Below are 24,967 nucleotides of genomic sequence, written 5' to 3' on the forward strand. Positions count from 1 at the left end.
GATTTGGACAGAAGCACAAGGTTCCAAAATGGGAGCTCTGTTATCGCACCCCAAGTAACTTAAGACCCTTACTCTACCATGTGGCAAAGCAAATTTCCAGACAATCAATTCACTGCATGAACATAAAAACCTTTGGACCTTCTTCAGTGTTACAGTGCGTATGCTCTGTGAAATATATAACTCTAGAACAAAACAGTAAATATTCCATCCTCATCCCAGCAGAAAACCTATACTATACATACATTATTTCTCTCATATGCTTGTCTCATCTTAAAGAAGTCCGACAACATTCCTTATTTTCCTCAGGCAATATTTCCAGTGTGTTCTTATACTGAGCATCAAAAGTAGCTCCTTATCATCTGATCTAACTTTCACTGTAGTTTAAATGGATTATTTTTTACCCTGTCTGCTACAAACATGGAGAATTAAAGACACTTGCAGAAGCCTTTTCTTATTTTATAATTATCATAATTTCTATTCAGATAGTCTTTATTTAGGCTTTAGACCCCATTTGTTTTGTTTATCATAAGAAGTCAGGCTGTCAAGTTCTTTGTCACTCCTGTCATCTATACATGGACTGTCTTCATTTGGTCTACATTTTTGTTGAATGCAGCTCACTGCACAGTGCAAAGCACTCCAAATGAAGCTTTACTCCAGCTCAGTGCGAATGGAAGGATTATTTTATGCTTCTAAGTGGTTATGTTCCTTTTTATGTATCGCGGCACCCTATTTGATTTGAAACAAAATTCTGGAGTTTATTCCTACTTAACTGGTGATTTGCTGTATTTTGAGATCTTCAACTTGTTCTGAGTGGATAACATTTGTTATTTCAAACTCTATCTCAAATTTTTCAAAATTTATGAAGACTTCTAATCCTGTCCTCCAGTGCACCTTTTCATGTTGCCATCAATAAGCATACTCCATTGTCAACCATCCAGACTGTTATTGAAAAAAAATGAGTGGAACTAGATGGGTAGTAGACCTCTTCAAAATCTGTATACATTTTGGTAGTAAAGCCACAAATAACTAATGTATGAAAATGGCTTTCCAACATTTTCTATTCACCTCATATCTTGTAGTTCATATCCAGCCCAATTACTAGTATTTCACATGAAACAGCAGCAGAAACATAAGTGAAATCAAGGACTATGATATATGCCACTTTTTTTTTTTTTTCTATAATCCACAAGGCCTGGAACTGTAGTGTAGGAGGGAACAGGTTTGCTTCCATAAGCTCATTTTTTTGTAAATTAGTTTATACTTTAGGTTCTTATAACTAATCCGTGTAGTAACTTTTTTCCTGTATTTTCTCCAGGAAAAGAAATTACACAAGTGGATCTATAATTTCCCCGCTCTGTCTTTTACTTTTTTTTAAAGGCAGACGTTATTGAGTCTTCAGGTACTTTACCTATCTTACACAAGTTTGCAAACAAAACTGCTGAGCTTTCATCAACCACTAATCAATTGTAAAGTTCATCAAACCATCCTGTATGGACATCGAATTCATGTGACAATTCTCCAGCCTGCCTTTTCTGTTCAATACTGAAGTTGACCTTTTTACTGATGGGTTAAGCAAAAGCAGAATTAAAAATCTGGCATGATTACCATGATCAGTGTCCATCCTTCTCCATTTAATAGCAAACCATACTTTTCCTTCATCTTTAATGCTGAAGCTCTTACATCATCATTTCTTGTTATCCTGACCATCCTATGATAGCTATATCTTATTCAGTGCCTTTGCCAGTCTGATTTCATGCCTGCTTACTTGCGCTGTACTTCTTAGGTTATCCTTAGTAACCTGACATTTTTTTGCTAGTTGGGCATTTTCATCCTTTCAAAATCAGGAAGTATCAGATCGGTCTCCTAATACCCCATGCCTTCCTCCCACAAAACGATAACTGGTCCTATTGCAGCAACTTCCTTAATTAGCCTTTTAACTTAATTCAGCCTCCCAGCAGGCTTGACATACGAAATTTTCTGCATTCTTTGAAATTTTTCTGAATTCCTTTGTTATCTTTTTCACCCTTCTCTCCTTCCCTCTCCCTTCCCATGGATCTTAATTGCTCTCACCCACGTTCTTCACATTCCTCTCCTCATTTTCAGATACTACTTTGCCTTCTCATTTGGAATCAAATCCCAAAAAAATCTGTTTGTTGTTGCCTTTTCCACTATCACATGACAAATTGCAAATAACACATTCAGAAATCTTTGAATTTTTGAATGATGATTCACTTCCAAAACAATGTTATGGTAGTTAATACTCTTAAGCCCAGTGTTCTTAAAAATTGTGCGAGTTCTTTTACATATTTAAAATACTAAGAAACCGAAACCAAACAACAAACAAAAAATGCCTATAAAAAACTAAGCTTTCATTCTACTGGTTTTACTGGACTTGTGATCTGTAGTGAATGATTAAATGTAGCAGATAACTATAAGTGTGCAGTATTTCCCACACACTTGCTAAGTCTGATCTAGATTCTGTCATTCTCCTTGCCTATGAGCTTCTGCTTTGTTCCCCTTACAGCCTTTTCTAAATAATTATTTTAGAGAAAAAGTGTAAAGAGGAGGGTCCTGTCCTGTCCCCCCCCCCCTCCTTCTCATCACTTTTCCCTTTGTCAGTTGTGTTGGATTTTTACATAGATTCTATTTTTGCCTGTTAGCTCAAAGAATATCGTGGTTAAGAAAAAGCACTAGGTTATACCCTCTGCCAGCCATGCATTTATTACTGGAATGAATCTATAATTCTCCGAGTGCTGGTTACCCCAGAAACCCCATGTGATCCTTGAATTCAGCTCCTTAGAATGAGATTCCTGGGAGGCATTAACTGATATACCCAACTTGAGTGAAACAAGGATTCTTCCATCACTTTCTGTGTAGAATACCAGTGGCCATTCTGCTCGTTTATATCTGTCACAGATACAGTTTTCCTTCTATATGGCTGGAGTGGCTTTTGGTGTTCATGGGAACTGTTAACCTCTACAGTTCTTTCATTTTACATCAATTTTGGATCAGAAAGATCACAGTATAAGTCATACCAGGGTAGGGCTTGCTCTGTATTAATGCAGTGCACCGTAGGGAGATGAGGAACTATGGGTTTTCTTTGGTATGCCAAATGAGTTAATTGTTTTCATACCACACCTCGTATGGTCTTCTAAATAGTCTTCTATATATTCTCCTATAATTCTGTTGTTTCAGATTTGAATTAATTTGAATTCCAACTCAATTAAATCTCTTTAAATGCAGAAAAATGAAGAACAATTGAGGAAATTTGTGGTTTTCTGTTGGGATCTGAGAGGTGACTTCATCTAAACATGGAAGCAACCTTAAGAAATATTTTTCTTATTATTGTTACCAAGGTTATTAAGTCTCTAAAATATTTTTTAGAATGTGGCATATAGTCAAACTAATTATGGTGTTCAGATGTAATGCTACAATACACAAAACATATTTGCAAATGTAGCTCATACTTATTCCTTTAAAATATTTAATTTGTTCACTATCAGCTATGATCTATGAATATCTCTAGTTTCAAAGCTGTTAAGCAGAAATAGTGTTTCCAACCCAGAAAACTTAAATTATGTACTTGTCACTTGCACTGTGAAGCAGCGTTTCTGCTTTCCCAAACCCAGCATGATTTATAGCTTTAATGTTTAATTTTCTTTCAGACAAAAACTGTTCCATGGATATTGATGAATGTTCCTCCAAGCCCTGCAAAAATGGAGGCCATTGCCATGATTTGATTGGTGAATTTTACTGTAGCTGTTTGCCAGGTAAGAAGTCAAATATTCAAGTGAGAAATATTCTGTGGTATTCAAGAAAGAAATACAGTTTTTCATAAGAACACAACTAAGTAGTCACTTATTTTGCTTGACAAGAGAGAACGACCAAGCAAATATTCTTTAAGCAAACTCTACAATTGCTATGCAGCTGGTGTCAGCAGAATTTATTTACAAGATATAACCTGTGTACCAGAAATCCTGCCTTGTAAACTGATGAATGAAGAGCCTTGGAAATCAACCAATACTACCAGTGGTATTCACCTTAGTGACTTTGAGGGATTCCGAATTTCTAAATCTTTCCCAAAGTTGATTTTTTTTTCTTTCATTAATATAGAATGATATTGTTTCAGGCTTTCTTACTAGAAAATGTTAGCTTTTAGATTTCTTATGATACCCTGAAGGAAAAAGAAAAAAGGGGCAATATTTATACAGTAGTTGTCATAAGGGTTGCTGTGGTGGGTTGGTCCTGTTTGTATGACATATGGCCAACCAAATCCACTCTATCACTTCCCTCCTCAACTGGACAGGAAGACATCACTCACCAATTACTGGTATGGGCAAAACAGACTTTACTTGGGGAAATCCATTTAATTTGTTATAAATTAACAATTTGTTTAATTTATTACAAACCAGAGTAGGATAATGACAAATAAAAACCTGCTGTCATTTAAACCCAGCCTGTAACTCAGAACCATGCCAGTGCCCACTCAATCCCCCTTTCACCCTCCCCAGGTAGGATGAGGAAGAGAATCAAAAGAATGTAAATCTGGGCTGAGATAAGAACAGTTTAACAACTGAAGTATAATATACTACTATGGGAAATAACAAGACAAGAGAAAATAAAACGAAAAGGGCAAACTAAAAACCAACCAAACACTAAACCCAAGTGATGCACAATACAACTGCTCACCAACTGCCAACCGATACCAAGCCCAACCCAAGCAGCGATCTGCCCTTCGGGGCCACTCCCTCCAGCTTATATACTGGGCATGACATGCTGTGGTATGGAATACCCCTTTGGCTAGTTTGGGTCAAGTGTCCTGTCTCTGCTTCCTACTGGCTTCTTGTGCCCCTCCTCACTGGCAGAGCATAAGAGACTGAAAAGTCCTTGACCAGGATAATCACTACTTAGAGAAAGCTAGAACATTGGTGTGTTACCAGCATTGTTATCAGCATTGTTCTCAGACTAAAGCCAAAACACAGCACTGCACCAGCTCCTGGGGAAAAAAACAAACAAAACAACCAACCAAAACCAACTGTTACAGCTGAAACCAGGACAAAACTAAAACTTAACACCTTCCCCTCATTCCTCCCTTCTTCCTGGGCTTATCTTTACTCTTAAATTCTCTACCTCCTCAGACAGACAGGGAATGGGGATTGTAATTTCATCAAATGTTGTCTCTGCCACTCTTTCCTCCTAAGCAGAAAACTCCTCACACTCTTCCCTGCTCCACTGTGGGGTCCCTCCCACATGCGACAGTTCTGTATGAACTTCTCCAAAGTGAGCTCCTCCCACATGCTGCAATTCTTTGTGAACTGCTCCAGCATGGGTCTTTTCCAGAGTGCAGTGCTACAAGAACAGACTGCTCCTCTGTGGGTCCCCCACAAGTCCTGCTGCAAACCTGCTCCAGCATGAGTTTCTCTTACCATGGGGTCACAGGTCTTACCAGGAGCCTGCTCCAGCATGGACTTCCCACAGGGTTTCCTCCAGGGCACACCCACTTGTTCTGACATGGGGTCCTCCCACATGGGGCTGCAGGTGGAGATCTGCTCCACAATGGACCTCCATGGGCTGCAGGTGGACAGCTGTCTCACCATGGTCTGCACCACAGGCTGCAGGGGAATATCTGCTCTGCCACCTGTAGCACCTCCTGCCCATCTCTTTGTGTTTATTTTTTGGAAGATGTACTAAGATCCTGGATCCTTTGGAGATACTGCTGATGTTCATCTTGCCCTCAAACTCCTGCCTCTGGTTGCCAAGCCAAATGGGAGTACTGCCAAAAGAAGACCTGGAACAAAGTGAAGAGTGATTACAGAGCACTAGGAAAAGTGAAGAAGGGACTAGAGGAAATGTGGAAAGTCAAAGGCTTAGATAAGTTTGGGCATGTCATGCAGATGAGTTCTTGGCTGTGTAGCTGTAATTGCAGACAGATCTTTAGCTTTTAATTCTCCCTCTGAGGGACAGTGGGAGATGTGTCCAGTTGAGAAAGTGGAAAAAGAGCATTTTGGGCAGCAGGCTTCCTATCCTGCCAAGTGGTCTTTAAACTGGATACATCACTGGAGAATAGATGTAAGAAGGAGATGTGAAGGCACATAGAGCAATGAGAAAATGTCTGGGTGGCAGAATAGTAGGGGAGGTTCTCACACTCGTGAAAGTGACATATCTGAGAGAGTCCCTCTTTAGTACAAATGCATGCAGCAGGTGATGGAAACATGAGGAATTACAAGTGTGTGTGCAGTTGCACAGCAGCGATCTCATGGGATTTAGAAAGATATGGCGGGATAGCCAACACAGAGTGCTGCAATGGAAGGATAGTGGGTCTTTAAGAAAGATAAACTAAAAAGGTGAGACGGTTTCACACTATGCAAAGGAGAGTGTCTGGTATATTTATTTTGGAATGAACGATGTGTCAGTCAAGAGCTTATTGGTAAGAATTAGCAGGCAAAACCACACAGGTTGTGTGGTGGGCATCTGCCATGGACCACCTCATCAAGAAGAGGTAAATGAAGCCTTCTTAAAACATCTTGAAGAAGTATGAACATCATAGGTCTTCATACACATCTGCAACTTCAATGACTACAGTACTGGCTGGTGGAAGAGTGTGGCTAGCAAGTCTGGAGGTGATTATTTTTCTACTTGTGACTTGTGAAACTGCATCTGAAGGACTGCACCTAAATTTTATATTCTCCACTAAAAGAAGGGCTTTGCCATATTGTGTCAAGTTCAGCAAAGAGCCAGGACTAGGGCCAAGGGCCTGAGCAATTTGGTGCACAAGGAGAAGTTGAGGTGATTTACCTGTTCAGCCTGAAAAAAAGGGTAATAGAGGATTTTATTGGGGTTTACAACTGCTTCCTTGGAGGATACATGAAAGGCAACAAGGCTCTTCATGGAGATGAAAACTGTGGTAGGGCAAGAGGTGACGTACCGAATTGGAATGCACTAGCATTCTGAATAGATATTAAGGGCAAAATCCCCCCACTGGCTAACTGCTGAAACAAGCTGCCTGGAAAGATTGTGGAATCCCAGTCCTTGGAGACATATTCAGATCTTGACAGGACAGATACCTGAACTACGTCATCTAGCTGGTCTTGCTTTTAGTGAAGGTAAGACCAGATGACCGCAAGAAGTCATTTCCAACATAAACTGTCTTGGGATTTGTCGTGGTTTAACCCATCCAGACAACTTGCTCACCCGCTCCCCCCCCCTTCTTGCCCTCCCCCTACTCCTGGAGGGACGGAGAGGAGAATCAGAAAGAATGCAACTCCCATGGGTTGAGATAAGAACAGATTAGTAACTAAGGTATAACACAAATCACTACTGCTACCACCAATGATAGTAATGATAAAGGAAATAACAAGGGAAGAGAATACAACACCTCATCACCCGCCAACCGATAACTCGTTCCCCCCAGCCCGACCAAGCATCGACCGATACCTCCTCCAACCCTGCAGTCCCAGCCCTTCCGGGTAGCTCCCAGTTCCCTCCTGGGCATGACATGCTGTGGTACGGAATACTTCTTTGGTCAGTTTGGGTCAGGTGTCCTGTCTCTGCTTCCTCCCAGCTTCCCCTCCTCCCTGGCAGAGCATGAGGCTCACCAAGTCCTTTGCCAAACCAAAACATCATTTTTCTCAGCTCTGTTCCCAGCCCAAAAGTCAAAACACAGCACTGCACCAGCTACCAAGAAGGAGAAAAATGACTGCTACTGCTAAACCCAGGACAGGATTCTATTACAAATGAGGAATCTTTGCCCAATTCTGTTTATAGTTTACAAATGCAGTACTTCAGATAAGAAATTGATGGAACTACCTGTGCCTACACACAGTTTGTAAGACCATAAGCATTTGACCACATCTAAAAGTTTTCCATAACCTTCATTTGTGTCACCTTTTGTCAATCAGTCAACTTTGTAGCTGAAAAAGTGGTTGTTCATATGCAATGCTTTTCCAAAGCCAGAATTTGCACAAATGTTTAAAAATCTCTGAGATATTGTTTTTTCCCATGTGCTAATTTAACCTTCAACTAGGAAATTGTTTCATACGTATACCGAATTTTAACAAGGGAAAAAAACAAAAGCAAGTGCTATAGTGGTGTAGTAAAAAGTTTATTACAACAGTAGTTGATCATCTGGAAACCTTGCTTTGGACTGGTAAATCTCAAAGGAAGAGGTGAGTTGTCACTTTTTAAAGTTTAGAACTTCTCCCCAGGTAATCTAATATTTAAGGAAATAATAATCTAGAAGATGTTGGACATGTAGAATGTGTTCAGAAAGACAACAAAGTAATCAATGGAATAGAGCAACTGTCTTATGAAAAACCAAAGACCCTTTAAGTTTGTAGAAGAAAACATGAGGGAAAGAGAGGAAGCTTTGAAAGAAAATTGTGATAGCAGGGGTTAAGCTGAAAGCAGAACTGTTGTTCACTGAAGGCTGTTCACAAGAAGTAAGAAGGTACTTGAAGAACTTCGTGGGATTTTAGACTAAGACGCACAAAAAAACTTTTAGCATATAACATTACATTTCTTTGTTTGCATCACCATATGTGATGTAGCTAGAGAATTTATTTAGGTTTAGTAAGAGATCAGACAAATTCACAACCAAAATGGCTGTAAACGGATATTAAAGGATCCTCTGATTTCTTTAATACACCCAAATGCTTGGCAGTTTCAAAGGGAGCAGACAGCTAGAAGTCACCAAGCAAATATACTCTCCCAAAATAGCATCTCTTTTTCTGCTCTCAGGCAGTTCTAGGCTTGATGCACAATTGCACTGAATACACAGGGTGTTTCTTAGGCTCTTACATGATGTTCTTATGTTTTTGTCTTCTAGAAAACCTTACATCTACCACACAGCTTCTTTATAATTTATACCTCAGTGATATATTATCCCTGCTACATATAAATGAATGCATAAATATTTCTTATTTCAGTGGGATTAGTGGGTGGTTAGCATGATTACTAAAGTAGACTGATTTTGAAGCAAAAAATTGGATCAGTTGAGATGTTTGGATTGATGGGTTCAACCTAGAATCAATTTTTGTTCAATTTAATCCACGGAATCAAAGGAGCAGTAATTCTGATTAAGAGTAGACTCACATACAGAAAAAATTAAATCAGATTCTTACTTTTGGGGATGTTCACTGTTATTAATGTTTACTGTACCATGAAATAAGACGGAATTCTTGCAAGCCTTATTATGAAGTAGAAGCATATACATGAAAGCTTTTACTCCAGGAGAAGGTGTTAGGAAGTAAGCACACTGTGACTCAAAAAATAAACTGAATCATGAAGATTACAGACAGGAAATGTTTAGGAAACCATTCATACCTTTGAGCTGCTGATGCCCAAGAACCGTTAACAAAGATTTTGTTGGTGCAGTGCCATGCTCCCCTTGGCATGCCTTTTGCAGCCCCAGTGTCCCTGAAGCTGTATGCTTTGTGGTTCTCTGAACCCTAACCCTATACCTTAATGGAAAAGGCATCTTGGAACTGAGGCTTAGTTCCCCATCACCATGGTTGGTCCAGATGAAAAAGGCGATGAAGGTGCAATGTTGGTGCAGTGCCCATGCTCCCCTTGGTATGGCTTTTGCAGTCCCAGTGTCCCTGGAACTGTAGGCTTTACCATAAAAGAAAAAAAATGAATCTACAAAATGCTTAGATATAAAAGTATACTTTGTTTGACCTCAACTTCAGCTCTGGTATTTAGAAATGATTCAGAGCAGTTACAGAGCTCTTGGCTTGTAGATAAGTCAAATAACAGAATGGCAAAAAAGAGCGGAGTTTAAGTACAGAACCGTCAGGTATAACTTGAATTCTTTAAAAAATGTAAAGGGGAACTCTTATAAGCATCTGAAGGCAACAAAAAAATTGCCATCAGTCACAGGGTTACATGTATTTCTCAAAGCAAACTACTTGAAAGCATTGTAATTTCTGTTCTCAGGTGGCAATAAGCTGTCTGGATAAGGGAGAAGTAGCTGATATATATCTTAAATGCATCAGCATTCCTATATGGAAACCAAGGGAACAGTGTCTTACTGAAAATATCCCTAAATGGCACATAACTCTTGAAAGAACACTTGAAAAAATAGTAAAATATTATAGCTATTCAGTGTGGAAAATAATTTCACTGGAAGTGCTTTGGGTCTACTGATGTTCTTCATCAGTGTTCTTCCTCAATGACCTTGACTGAATTGGGAATATTATGACTGAACTTGCAGATTGCACGAATGTCGGAAAGACAGGCAAAACCTCTAGTTATGTTCCGGAAAAGAGTGAAGATTCTGTTGAGCAAAGGTGTGTACTTTTTGGCAGTCATAAACAAATACATAGAAATCAGGAACAACTAGGCAGTAATCTGCAAAAACAGATCCAGAGAATTCAAGCTGAATGGGATTCAGCAAAGTACTGGTGATGTGGAAAAAAGAAACCTTGCTGATATATTTGGTCAGGAGTTCATGCAAGAAGTGATACAGTTTCTTGCCGTATGTCAGAATGTACTACCAGGCTTCTGCCAATCTGACCTTGCCTTGCTGACTTTGACTTCCCAGCTCGATCTCAGACCTACGTTGTCACTGCATGCTGCCTTGTCATAACTGGGTCATGACAGACCCTGGTTACCAGCATTCAGCCTGCTCAGGTCATTTGGGTACTGTGGGATTGTGTTGCTTGTCCGTGAGGCTGTGCTTTGTGTCCATTGCTGTCATATTCCCTATATGAATAATTAAAGTTGTTTAAATTATTAGACTAAACCTACCTGAACTTTACTAATAACACTTTACAATGTGGTGTTAAAATGTAGACCTGCCATATAGAGTCACCACATGACATTACTTGGAATGTGTTTTTCATCAATCACTGCCCATCTCTCAAAGCCTATTAAAACTTACTGCTTCTAAAGGATTTGTGCCTTTGTATGGAGCTATAGGTATTAATGGAAAAAAAATGTTATTCTCTGTAGTGCTAGAGTTGTTTGGTGAATGAGGATTATTATCAGAAAATACTGGTGCCCAGCAATTAGTGAGCAAACTGGAAGAGAACCGCTCGTTACCGTTAGAGAACTCAGCCTAATCTGTCAATTTGTTAATTTGTAAATATGCCAGATAACTTGCATTTAGGTACACAGAGTTCATACTAACCTGTAATTTCAGTCTTGATTTCACAACGAACTGCATTGATGAAATGGAAATAACAATGCCCTTTAACTTTCTTGTGTAGGAGCACTACCTGTGTGTAGGTAAAAACGAATCTCCAGGGCTGAGTAGCACCTGCAGATATATCAGTGAAGGGAAATGAATTTGCTTGTGCCAAGAATACCTGCACAGAGGTGACTAGGACAAACTGGACAGCAGTAGTTGCCTAATAAAAACCTAGAAGGCATCCAGAAATGCATGTGGATTCAGGCTCAGATATGGTATGCTTCTAGCTCTGCAAGGTCCACCTGTGAGGTCCATCCACTGGGAACTATCTGAATCAGAAGTGATCTTAGAGCAAGTCCATCTCAGAGAAAATATCAGTAGCCTAGATGAAACATCCTTTTGAGTTGACTGTGACAGGTACATCAGCTTGCCATCACTGTCACATACATGTTTACCATAAATAACCTAATGAGACTGAGGCAGAGCTCTGGTGTCAAGAATATTTTAAAATGTACATGTATTTGTTGATACCAAAGGGAGTGAGAGGTAAGCAGAAAGTGGACTCACTGCTATTTAAGATTCCTCTCCAGACTAAATTGAATTTAAATGATGTGTGTAAGTTTTTGCTGGAATAAATATTTTTTTTTTTAGTATTCCTGCCAGAAAATCATAGTATAAAATTCAAAGTGAATTATAACCATGACTTTTCAGCTGCCAGTAGAGCTTTTTAAGGAACACCCAGTGAAATGTTATTTCATCAGTAAATGCTGACATGATGTGCTAAAACCTCACTTTTACACTAGGATTTTTATTCTTTTCACTTACTACTTGAGAAAATTTTACAAAGGTTTCAAAACTGCGGGATTACCTCAAACCTAAATTGCAGAAAATTGAAAATCTGTTGAAATTATTTTTTCTTAGACTATTTCTCGATTTATTTCAGGAATGGAATATGTAGGTAAGTAACTGAAATACAAACACCCTAAATACTCATAACAGCACATTCATACAAAGTGTTTTAACATTCTTTTGGGTTATGTGTACATAAACATAAGTTTTGACTTACCCTGAGCTAGACTGGTAAATAAAACAATTGAATTTCTCACTGGAACAGAATACCATTTTTCACATTACAGCTGTTATTATATCAGGAAGTCTGCTTGTGAAAATGAACTGTCATCAGAGAATACAAAAGCTTTCTTAAAGTTGGATGTGCATGACTTCTCAGTCTCTTTAATTTTGGACAAGTTTTTAAGATTTTTAGAGTGTAATTCTGTTATTCTAAACTAATTGTGAAGTGTCAGTTGTCTTTATGGAGAATTAGTGGGGTTTGATCTCACAGTTCCTGAAACCATGTACACAAGAAGGATACAACAAAGAAAATTGTGTCTTCCACAGTGTGTTTTATAGTTGTAACCAGTTTCTTCAATACAACAATCCGATGTATTTATTAGAGCAGATGGTCACAATAAACCACTTTCCTGTTGTATTGTCTGAGGTAACAGCAGCATTTTTTTCCATGTCTTTCATCCAAAGATGATTTTTCCTTTTATTACACTTTCCCTATTTTTTTAAACTATGTTATTAATAAATGCATAATTTTACAGTTTTTATATTTTGTATAAATTTTGCAATAAGTAAAATCATTATATTTGCAATTCTAGAAGACCCAAGCAAAAGTAGTATTTCATTATGATAGCAGTTGAATGACAAAAACAATATCAATCGCTTTTACCTCAAAAGCTGAACAAATAAAATGTCTTGTATGTTATCACATCCAGTGCAAATAAGGAGAAATTTGCTACATGTTAGTGTGTAAGAATCTTAATGACAGTGAAAATATTTTTTGAGTTTTCAAATGAATTTATTAAATTCTCACGTTTGTTTCTTTCAGTCTCTTTAAGCTTTTCCCAGGTGTAATTTTAAAAAAAAAGTGTATAACTTTTTCCCCAGAAGAAATATTTGTTCACTAAAAGTGCATGAATGTGCATTAAATCCTGCTGGCCCTGACAATCAATCTTAATGTGAGGGTCCAGTTAATAGCTTCAGATGTATCTGCCATTCAGAATATAAGGAGCCATGTAGTGAAATTGCCACAAGTCACTGTGTGGCTGGACTGTGTCAGAATGGATCACAATGCAGTGATCTCTCTGGAGAGTTTGTCACAGTCTGACTAGTAAAAATAACTTTTGTCATGAGGCATTTTGGTTTGTCAGAAAGAAATGTCTGAAGAATGTAAATGCAGCATTTCATAAAATAAAATAAATAAAATGAATATTAAAAAAAATTTTGCTGTTACATTTCCATTATCTGAATTCATTAAATGTCTTTTGAGTGCCTGTGGAAGAAAAATAAACATACATCTGCTCATTTAGTTTTATATTCGTAAGTACTATTCTGTTTATATTCTTACGTACTGCTGCTGGATCTGTTTTGACGACAAACCTTACACAAAAAAGTTGTTGAATATTAAAATTGGTCTCTGAAAACCACCACTCTTTGTTCTTTAACTTAGTACGGTAATTTTATATATTTTTCCATGCTGCAACACTTTGGTAATTAATTGAAAACACAGAAATAAAAGTATACATAGATATTTATTTGCGATCTATAAAGTTACTATGAATATTTGTTTTTTATTTTGTCTTTTCTATATTCAGTATCTCTACTTGGATGACAGTCATATAAGCACATGTAATAGTTATATTGTATACCCATTACCATCACTAAATAATGTTTCCATTTTACTTATCATAATTTTGTACATTAGTTTTATGTAGCACTTCAGTAAGCAGATGTTAACAGCTATTGACGAAGGCAAAAATGAGATATGCTTAAATTTTTAATAGCAGTCCACATGGAAGAAAACTTCAGCTATGTGAAAGCATTGCACAGCTGGTGTTTGGGATGGAATAGAAATATAGCTTGAAGACACCTTTCTGCATCTACTTATTTAGAAACCAAAGTGACTGCATGGGTAGTGCGGCTTTAATGTGAATTGTCTTGTATTTATGCCTCAAAGGGTTGTTATAGAAGCCAAGATTTCTAAAGTACAGTATCTTTCAGCAATTTACTTTGGCGGTCAGAAGTTGCTGTCTTACCTCATCGAACCAGCTGTTCAAAATCTAAAAAATCTTCCAGATCAGGAGCTCTTCAGTTGGGCCCTAAAGATATGGTTTACATTTCCTTTAATTTGAAGACTAGCCTCAAGCAGGATTGAACTTTTAATATTTTGCCATAATCTATTACTTTGGATCTGCACTTAATAAATTCTATAGAAACAGGGTTATGTTTAATTTTAAAAGCTATCACAGCACTCTATAGGAATACACATTTCTAACAACTTTGTCTGAGGCTGCTTCTTCTTTCTCCTTGTTGAGTAAAACGATGAGCACAAGGTCAGATATAGAGTAACTCAGTGTCACACTAGAATCTGTTCTGGCAATACCTATGCTACTGAAGAGTACTATTCTTTTATAATATTTTACTGAAATGAAATTAAATGTGAAGTTCAGATCTTCAGCCAGACTTGGTATCCAAATTTTTAAGACATTGGAATTAATGATATTCAGCTCACTGAAGTAAATCTCTCGTTGAAGTCTCTAGTGACTTTTCATGCTGTAATTGTTACATTATAATAAATTGGACCAGTCTATTTTGATCTTTTCCAGAACACTATTTTTGCAAGAATCTAAATGTCTTTAGAAACTTTTAACATGTTTTGTTAATAAAAGAACTGAAAGCAATACTTCTTATGCTTTAACTGACTGATCTGTTATGACAAAAGTCACAACAAAATGTCTAAAGTTGGAAACCTGGTATTTATGTTCAGCACTTGGAACCTTGCTCCACACTTAATGAGTGAATTTTTAATTGCTTTATATCAATTAATTAAAAAAATAGCTACTGGATTTGAAAACAACTGGGCTTTAGTGAAAAAAGAGCATTTATTTACAACTATTTAGTGTGTGTGTTTTAAAAAAAGGTGTTGTTATCAGTGAACCATGTGACTTTATTTCTGGGTGATGGCTTCAGAAACTAGAATACTATGGCCAATATAACTTAGCTGTAAAATGTAGATTCTCATTTTATCTTAGAAATTTTTTTAAGTTTTTGTGCTTATGTAGCACTTGAATAAGAAACACAGATACTAAGTATTTCATAAGATTAGATTTCTTATTCCCTCTAAGTTAACTGGTTCATAAAATCAAAATCAGTAAGTTGCCTAATCTGTTAGATCTTGTAATATCAGCTTTATTACAGAATGTATTGGGACAATTTTCTTTTTTTGGCTTGGAAACAGGATATTTTCTTAGTGTGGTCTACACAATACCACAATAAAAATGAGAAGGCTTTCATCAACAGTGTGCTTACTAATATTTCAATAAAAATGGGAATATCTGCATAAAACCACTTGAAGAATTTGACATTCTACTGAATTCTTGTGAAGACCCATTGTAGCTTGAATGGTTTGTATTATTATTGCAAGTATGGCTTTCTTATAGAGTTCTTTTATTCCATTTAGAACTGCTTTGATTATGAAACTGAAACTTTTAAATGTTATTTTTAAATATAAGTAAAGAACATAAAAGTTCTCATCAAAATTGGTCACACCCTCGTCTGTTTTCTCAGACTAAATGTGATAATACATTTTTTCTGTCTTCTGTTACTCTATTTTTCATCAGGTTTTACTGGTCAGTTTTGTGAAGCAGCTGTTGGTGCCTGCCTGTCACAACCATGTGGAGCCTCCAGCATCTGTAAAGACATAGTGGATGGCTACCTTTGTTTCTGTGCACCTGGTTTTATAGGTGGGTTCAAAGGAGTATTGTTTAACCTGATTAAGTCAGTCCTAAATCACAGAAAAGAAGGTTATTGAAAAGTAGCAATACATATAAATTAGCCATGTGCTTCTGATTCAGGAAGAAGCAACTTTTATTTCCTGGCACACAGATGTATTTGGCTGTGTAAAAGTATTCAGTTGTAAAAAATACTGACTACAAGAGACTATTTCCACCCCAATAACTCTTACTTTATACTATTTTAGACAGGTTGTCTTACACTGATGTGATTGCAACTCCCAGCCGTATGCAAGCTGGTCTTAAATTATCAGCTTTGTGTTTCCTGTAAGAGTAAGGCTACAGTAACAAGGGCCTTAACTGCCAAATACACATCCAAGATCCTGGGCAGGTTTAACTATTCATGCTTAAGCTTACCCATGTCATTGTCATTTAGTACAGAGTCTGACTAGATTAAAATTACTCATTAAAATCAGTTTGGTTATGTCAGCATACTGTCATGGTAATTCCAGAGTACAGAGTTAACAAACAAAAAGCAAACAAAAAACCCCAAACCCAAACAAAAACAAAAAACATCTTTCTAGACACAGTTTCAGATCTTTTTGACTTTTTGATCACCTCTATGATGAAATAATCAAGTGAAATAGGAATTCCCTAAGTGGCAGATCAGCTCTAAAGCCCAGATGCATCCTATCCAGCTGCAGGGACTTTGATGGTCTCCTGAAGCAGGAATAAGAATATTCTAGAATCTTTCTCAATAGTTGTGGAAGACACAGAAAACCAGAGGAATTCAGATCTTGAGTAGACTTCACACCTCTTAAATTGTTGCTCTATGTCTTAACGTAGGCATCCATTTAGATGATGGATCTGTAATTTAATAGCTGTGGTATTTGTGTCTATAATATAGTGAAATGCTATATCTTGTTTCTATGGTTGGATTATTTTATTACCAAAATATAAAAGTAAAATTGATGTTATTATTGCTAATTCTTGGTGAGGTCTTATTGAAATGTTTCTTTAAATTCTTAAATCTACATAATTGATTAATAAGTTTAGGTCATACATTTTCTGTGTCCAAATGAAGTCCTCAAAATGCCTCTGAAACATTCAGGAACTTTTCATCTCCTTTTTAACCATAAGTAATAAGAAATTTGTATCCATCATCTGTTTGTATAATTCACATGCAAAATGCAAATAAATACTTTCTGAGCTTTGTTTTATCTTGAAGGCCAGAAAAAAATATTAGGTGCAACATTTTCGAGTGCAAATCCGTATCTATTCTTTTTTATTTCTGTGTATCTGCATATTTAAAAATAGATGGCAGTATCTAATGTTCTATTAGTATCAAAAAAGGTTTGAAATATCTAGCCATAATACAAAGGTTTACCAGTATTTCCCATAAGGATCTCCATTAAAAAATAATAATAAAAAAGAAAAGAATGAAAAAAAACAACATTATAGAAAAAGTCTGTGGTATTTTAATATTTGATATCAGAAATCATTCTTAAACTTTTATGTTTCTTCAGAAAAACTGAAAAATTTATTGCTTTTAAAATACAAAAAAATGAAAATTTTTTATTACCTCTGTAAATTAATCTACAAAATTCCCATCAGATCTTTGCTAAGTATTATATATTCAATTCACTTTTGGCTTTAATCAACAAGAAATGAATTCTCTAAAGACAGTTCAAGGCTCATTGCTAAAAGTCCTCCATATCTAACCTCAGTTATTTCATTTTACTGTTGCTGCTTTCACTGGTAACTCACCACCAGTATGTTCCTCCTGAAATGAATCCTTCACTCATTTCCAGGTAATAACTGTGAGACTGAGGTGGATGAGTGTCTTAGTGACCCTTGTCACAATGGAGCTACTTGTGTTGATCATCTGAATGCCTTCAGTTGTATCTGTCAAGATGGATTTCAAGGTATTAAAAAATCATAGAACTATAACTTTGTAAATCTATTTTGAGTGTTACACCAATTTTTTAACACATCGGATGAGATGCACGTATACTTACTTTAGGGTCATCAGAGGTTTTAAATATGTAAATTCAGCATGAGTGCATCTTGACTGAAGTTATCTAATTTGCTTTTATGACAGCATAGGACTAGGTGTTTTTTACTGGCTGATGGCTTAGCTGTTGAAAATGGATCAGTGCGAGCATCAGTGAAATTCTGCAAATCACAGATACTATTTCCTGTAAGCTTTTTAAACTGTTGGCAGATTTAATACAATAGAATTGGAGAAAAAAATGGGAAGGTTTCTTTTCTTGGCATATTTGTACAATTTATATGAAAAATTTAATCACTTTGATAAGTGTATGCATTAGTATCTGCACCTATTTACATTCAACTCAGATTAAGAATTTAAATTGCATCCACTTTATTTTTAGTGAATCATATTTTAAATATTGTGGATTTTTAGTCACTGAAATACAAGCCAACCTGTAATTCAAATGTTACAGGGCAAAATGTTACAGGGCAAAATATTACATTTCTACTGCTAGCTATATTCAGAACAGCTATCATTTGCATTTTTACTAAGATTCTTTGAACTTCCCAAACCACACAATTGATGTAATTTTTTACTTATTCTTCAAATTCTAAAAAAATTAATTTCCCCTAGAAATATTAGCAATTGAGTGTTTTATACTTTCAATAGCTATGTGCTTGCTATTTATAGTCTCGACTGGAATACACTGTGTTTTTGTATACATTGGACCTCTTTTTTCCATTTTTGGGGAGTACCTCTGTTGCCTTATCATGAACACAAGGAATATTTTCTCTCATGTGAGTGCAGTGCAGTCTGTCATATTTAATGCAATTTGTTTTCTATTCTTCTATATTTATGTAGTAAGAAAATAGCGTGGAGCCTTGGGAATCTGTTTAATGACTCTACTTCTTATTTTTTAGGAAAACTAGTGAACAGCTTAAACATTAAGAATATCAACATACTGTCATAGATGGCTAAATTTGAATGTAAAAAGGATGTCAAATAGATTCCAGCACGTGAACTATCTTCAGTTAAAATAAAAGATGGTAATTATATGTGCTATGCAGTAACTTCCCTTTGCCTGATTGTATATTTATAGGCACAACTTGTGAAGCAAATATAAATGAATGTCACTCTTCTCCATGTCTTCATAACGCGTCATGTGCAGACCTTATTGGTGGTTATGAATGCAGCTGTCTGCCCGGCTTTACTGGTGAGTTGTATTCATAGAAAACCTTGTTTTTCACATGGAGGTAGTCCACAAAACATCCATTAAGACATCATTGACTAATTTGCTTGTGTTTCCTTCTCATTTCTCTTTATCTGCCCTGGTCTAATGTTTCATTTGCATTACCAACAAACTGGAACATTGACTCCATCTGCAAACTAAAGAGCACAAGATAAATTAGCCTGCATTTAAAAAGGCCTTCAAAACTTCCACACAGAGGGAAGATTAGTTACCATTTAGCAACTCAAAAAAAAGTTGCTATGTATTTGTAGTGATAAGAATTTAATGGATGCTGACATTATTATGTGTGTCTCTTTATTTGACTGATTTATATTAGTTTCTCCTCACAAGTTGCTTAAGATTCTTGTAGTGCAAATGAATTAGAAATTGGCACCTGTTTGTCTTAACGAATGCTCAAATCTTTCATCTTTTCAAAGGTGCAAGATGTGAAACAGATATAGATGAGTGTGCTTCATTTCCCTGCAAGAATGGAGCCACCTGCATTGACCAACCTGGTAATTATTTCTGCCAATGTGTGGCTCCGTTTAAAGGTAATGAACACCAAGGGAGAGGGGAAAGCAAACATAATTAACTTTAGAAAGCATTTCTGTCAGTTGTCTGAACTCATTTCACCTTCCTACAGCATTATTAGTCCTTCATTTTCCCAGGCAAAGCTTTTAAAGTGACCAGCCAATTATGCCTTAGGCTGCAAATAATGTGGAGTAAACTTCCTTTATACATCTATTAGGAGTTTTTATTTATTAATAAAAGTGGATACTTTCAAATCAGTTTGTTAACAGAATAAGATTATTTACAAAATGAGAAGCATTAGGCTGCCTTTGCAAAGATTGGTTGCTTTTCTATACATTTTCCTCCCTAATTTGATTGATCAGTCTCTAAATTTTTTTTTTCATTATCAGAAAACAATTTATAGTTATCTTGGAATCCATAAATTTTGTGTGATTATTTCTATTGAAATGTAAAGGAATGTATTTAAAGGAAATAAACTTAAAATGCAAACTTTATTATGATATTCTCGTAGAAATTTTGGGGGGTTAATTTTAAACACTCACTGCCACTATAATTTAAAATAACAAATTGTGTGGTGTTTCTTAAGGAAATCTAGTTCAAGTGATAATCTCAATTATAGGCACTTGTTGATTTATAAATTAAATATAAGCACATTTTTTCCTCCTGCAGTTCAATGTAATGATACATACTTAGGATTCTGGAATAATCATTAAAAGGCAATTTTCTTGGTATGTTGAGACAGCAGGGTTTTTTCCCTTTAGGGAAAATTGTTGCATTAAATTCATCATTCGTGAGAAAAGACTGAGATCTAATATTTGCTCTTATTATTGTAGTCAATGGTCAAAATTTAGTTTGTTGTTTTTATTAGTTTTAATTTATGTTCAGCTGGATAAAATGTAGTATAATAACAAGTAAATGAGTACTGCAGTATCAGACTTGCCTCTGCTCAGAAAGATGTAAAATAATTTTCAGTGCATGGTTAGAAATACTGGTCTCTTAAGTAACTGTTTCACAAGGTGAAAGATTTTCAGAGGACTTTAGTATTCATTTAGATATTTAAGTAAATGATTAAAATTTCAGAAAGCCAGTATTTCTGTATTTACCCTTCAGGAAGTTAGCAGTGTCTAACACCTGATGGAGAAGTTAAACTCTGCTGCAAAGATTTGTAAGTGGTAACTGAGCTTCTCTAAAAACATACTATTCTTGGTACAGAATGTCTAGAATCTATAGGATTCTTGTTGAAACACAAGATTCTTTGAGAGTGTTTACTTCTTTACAGGTTTTTTTCAGCACCTTTCAAAATCAAATTCTTGTTCTAATGTTACCTAGATTCATGGTGTTATAAATAAAAGTATAATTAGTTTCATATGATAACTTTGCCTCAGTCTCAAGCCATCTGTTTGTTTAGTATTAAACTCCTGTAAATGTAGTCTTCAGTAGATTCTCAGTAAGCCAACATAATGGCTAGTTAAACTGTGTTTTGTAATCGTGTGGAAATAATCATATTACTATAACAAATACCTTTTGTATGCCAGTTAGAGATTATAGAATTGCTTTACTAATGAAGTAAATACATGATATTAATGGTAGGATTTATACAAGAATATCTGGTTTATTTTTTGAATATTTTCACATATTTACTTGAGTATGCTTTTCTCAGTGGAAAGGCATAAATTATTATTATGAATGCTGTCATTTACTTGGAAAGCAATCTAAAGTTTTACTTCCATAATGCATTTTAATTTTTTGATTCTCCTGTCACAGAATCTGACTGGAAAGGTATGCACTACTATTAGTAACATAATATACCAGTTGATCAGGATGTGTATAGCAGACCTCTGCTATATAGAATGTAGAATTAAGGAAGTCAGGGCATGATTTGGACATTCAGGTGAATTCATGCAAAATGGTAGTCTGTCAGATTAAGCTAGGAATGGATTCTATCAATAAAAATGGGTTAGCATGCATTTATCTTTATTTTTTCCCAATATTCTTGACTATTCTAATTTGTTTATTTTGACAAGGAGACTATGCAAGATATATCTGGATTTTTTTTGAAATGTCCAACAGTTCAGGCTGTGCAAAGTAACTCTACAAGCCTGATTTGTGAATGAACTTTCAGTTTTTCTGTGAGCACAAACCACTTTTAGAAAATCTGATTTCCGTGGTAAAGTCAATCCAGGGAGAGCACTCAAGAAGTATGTTGAGATCAGAGATGCCATTGCTTTAACCCTAACAGTGACAGAGCTAATTGCATTCCTCTCTACCAGTGCTCCCCTGACAGAAGATTTACCCACAGCTAGTGTAGATCACTTGTTTTTCTATATATTCTAGTACTTCATTGGGATTATTGACACTAAAATTGCAGCCTTGACTTTTCCCAAGCTTTAAGCTGAACAGCTTGAGGGTACAAGCAGTCCATCTATGCATAATTCGAAAGATAACTGAAAAAACTCATAAGACTTCCAGGTACAAAATAGCATCCTTGGCAACTTCTAATGACAGTCTTATTACTAAAAATGATAACTGAAGTCTTTACATCTTCAGCCAAGTTCCTTGTCCTGTGGAGGAAAGAACTGAATTTCTATTTTCCAAAATCACAGACCTTTACCTGTAGTCCTGATAAAGTACAAAATAATGAATTTCAAATTCCATGTACTTCTATGTCATAACTCTCTTGATCTTGGTTTGAGGGAAGCTCAAGATTTGATTAAAGGAAAAAAAAATATACCAGATTATGTTATTACTGAAGAGTTTCCTGTGTAAACCCACACAGAAATCCTAGCAGCTACTGAGCATATGTTGCAACTAAAGCCAAATGGAGAAATAATAATAGCATGCAGACTTATACAATATGTTTTTGCCATTTATAATAGTTATCTGTGCCACAAATACTATATGTGCTTGTGAATATATTCTATTTACCCTAATGTGACAGTCATATTCTCTGTTTCTGTCTGCTTTCACTGGTGTTGTGTCACTGACCTGCATAGTAGAAATTACTATTACAACTGTGACACCTCACACTTAAATGATGAAATGCTATTTAACATGCTGCCATTCACACATACTGTAGTATAATGTTCTTCTCATACAAGATTTAATCTAAGTACATATCTAGTATAGTTGCTTCTGCTTTGTTCTAATATATTAGTCCCTGCAAATATGCTATTTTAGAAATATCTCCCTCTTCTCCTCATTTTCTATCGTTATCTGAGGTACAACACTGATAGTCCTGTATATTGAACATTTCATATCTCGGGACATTCTGAAATTAACTTCTTTAGAAACAGAGAAGGGGACCATCTGATTTTCTGTTGCGTTCCCTACTGGCAAAGTAACTGTTGGAACTGGGAGCAGGAATGAAGATAAACTTGATTTGGGTGCAGGACAAATCAAAGATTTTAATATTAGCAACAGAAGACAAACAGCTCAGAAGTACATTCAGCTGCAGTTCTGGCCAGTGCATTATCACTGTTAAGTCTTTGGCAGCAATTTATCTATTATAGAGTTAAGAAGGCCTCTCAGCCCTCTTATGAGCTTGATTCCATTATAGTATCCTAGCTGGGGAGTTATTATAACAACTTTTCTATTAGGATATTGATTCTACAATTGTAGCCTTTCTATAATAGTATCCTAGTTATTACAGAATAACTAGGATGCTGTCTCCCACAGCATCCTTGCGGCTAAATTGAGGAAGTGTGGTCTGGATGATCGGGTAGTGAGGTGGACTGTGAACTGGCTGAAGGAGAGAAGCCAGAGAGTTGTAGTCTATGGGGCGGAGTCTAGTTGGAGGCCTGTATCTAGTGGAGTGCCTCAAGGGTCGGTACTGGGACCAGTATTATTTAATATATTCATCAACGATTTAGATGAGGGAATTGAGTGTACTATCAGCAAGTTTGCTGATGACACTAAGCTGGGAGGGGTGGCCGACACGCCAGAAGGCTGTGCTGCCATCCAGAGGGACCTGGACAGGCTGGAGAGCTGGGCGGGGAATAACTTGATGAAATATAACAAGGGAAAGTGTAGAGTCCTGCATCTGGGCAGGAACAACCCCAGGTTCCAGTATAGGCTGGGGAACGACCTGTTAGAGAGCAGTGTAGGGGAGAGGGACCTGGGGGTCCTGGTGGACGACAGGGTGACCATGAGCCGACACTGTGCCCTTGTGGCCAAGAAGGCCAATGGCATCCTGGGTTGTATTAGAAGGGGGGTGGTTAGTAGGTCGAGAGAGGTCCTCCTTCCCCTCTACTCTGCCCTGGTGAGACCTCATCTGGAATATTGTGTCCAGTTCTGGGCCCCTCAGTTTAAGAAGGACAGGGACCTGCTGGAGAGAGTCCAGCGCAGGGCAACTAAGATGATTAAGGGAGTGGAGCATCTCCCTTATGAGGAAAGACTGAGGGAGCTGGGTCTCTATAGTTTGGAGAAGAGGAGATTAAGGGGTGACCTTATTAGTGTATATAAATATATAAAGGGGGAGTGTCACGAGGATGGAGCCAGGCTCTTCTCAGTGGCAAACAATGAAAGGACAAGGGGTAATGGGTACAAATTGGAGCACAAGAGGTTCCACTTAAACCTGAGAAGAAACTTCTTCTCAGTGAGGGTGACGGAACACTGGAACAGGCTGCCCAGGGAGGTTGTGGAATCTCCTTCTTTGGAGACATTCAAAACCCGCCTGGACACGTTCCTGTGTAACCTTATCTAGGTGTTCCTGCTCCGGCAGGGGGATTGGACTAGATGATCTTTTGAGGTCCCTTCCAATCTCTAACATACTGTGATACTGTGATACTGTGATACTAAGTGCTTCAGAGGAGAGCAGTGTGTGAGAAATATACTGTGAGACTGTATCTCATTTAGGGTCCTAACAGCTTCCTGCAAGGTAGAATGAAAGCTCCTATGTCTCTATCAGAAAATACTGTCTTATTCACACACAATTCAAGAATTAGTAAATTTTATAGTCCCCACTGTCATATTTTATCTATATATAAAAATATATATCCACACTTTACCTATATTTATGTCCATGCTGTTCCATGTAGAAGCATGTTAAATGCAGACCTGAAAAAAAATGTATTTACAGAGAACAACAGAAAGAAGTTTGTAATGATCATATTTTGAATTCAATGCACCCTTTAATTTTCAGTGAAAAACTCCACATTCTTTTCTGCTGAGTAAAAAGAAAAAATTCCAAACCTCAAATCAACCCATATTTTTTTCAGTCACTTGCTGTTCTCCATGAGAATTTAACAAAGTACATTTTTTATCTTAAGCTAGTTATTTTGTTACAAGGCTGA

The 24,967-nt window shown here is 36.6% G+C and overlaps 1 protein-coding gene across 1 annotated transcript in view; it reads left to right on the forward strand.

Annotated features, from left to right (window-relative positions):
- EYS (eyes shut homolog) overlaps positions 1 to 24,967 on the forward strand; it is a 579,093-nt gene that overhangs the window by 14,607 nt on the left and 539,519 nt on the right. Inside the window, exons 3-7 of the mRNA XM_061347833.1 lie at positions 3,666 to 3,770; positions 15,814 to 15,936; positions 17,736 to 17,849; positions 19,017 to 19,130; positions 19,583 to 19,696. Coding sequence (XP_061203817.1) covers positions 3,666 to 3,770; positions 15,814 to 15,936; positions 17,736 to 17,849; positions 19,017 to 19,130; positions 19,583 to 19,696 — 570 coding nt within the window. The remainder of the gene's footprint in view (positions 1 to 3,665; positions 3,771 to 15,813; positions 15,937 to 17,735; positions 17,850 to 19,016; positions 19,131 to 19,582; positions 19,697 to 24,967) is intronic.

The sequence above is a fragment of the Neopsephotus bourkii genome, unplaced genomic scaffold, assembly GCF_033783945.1.
Source record: "Neopsephotus bourkii isolate Nb327-2 ecotype Australia unplaced genomic scaffold, CSIRO-AGI_Nbou_v1 NB_330, whole genome shotgun sequence".
Lineage (NCBI taxonomy): Eukaryota > Metazoa > Chordata > Aves > Psittaciformes > Psittacidae > Neopsephotus > Neopsephotus bourkii.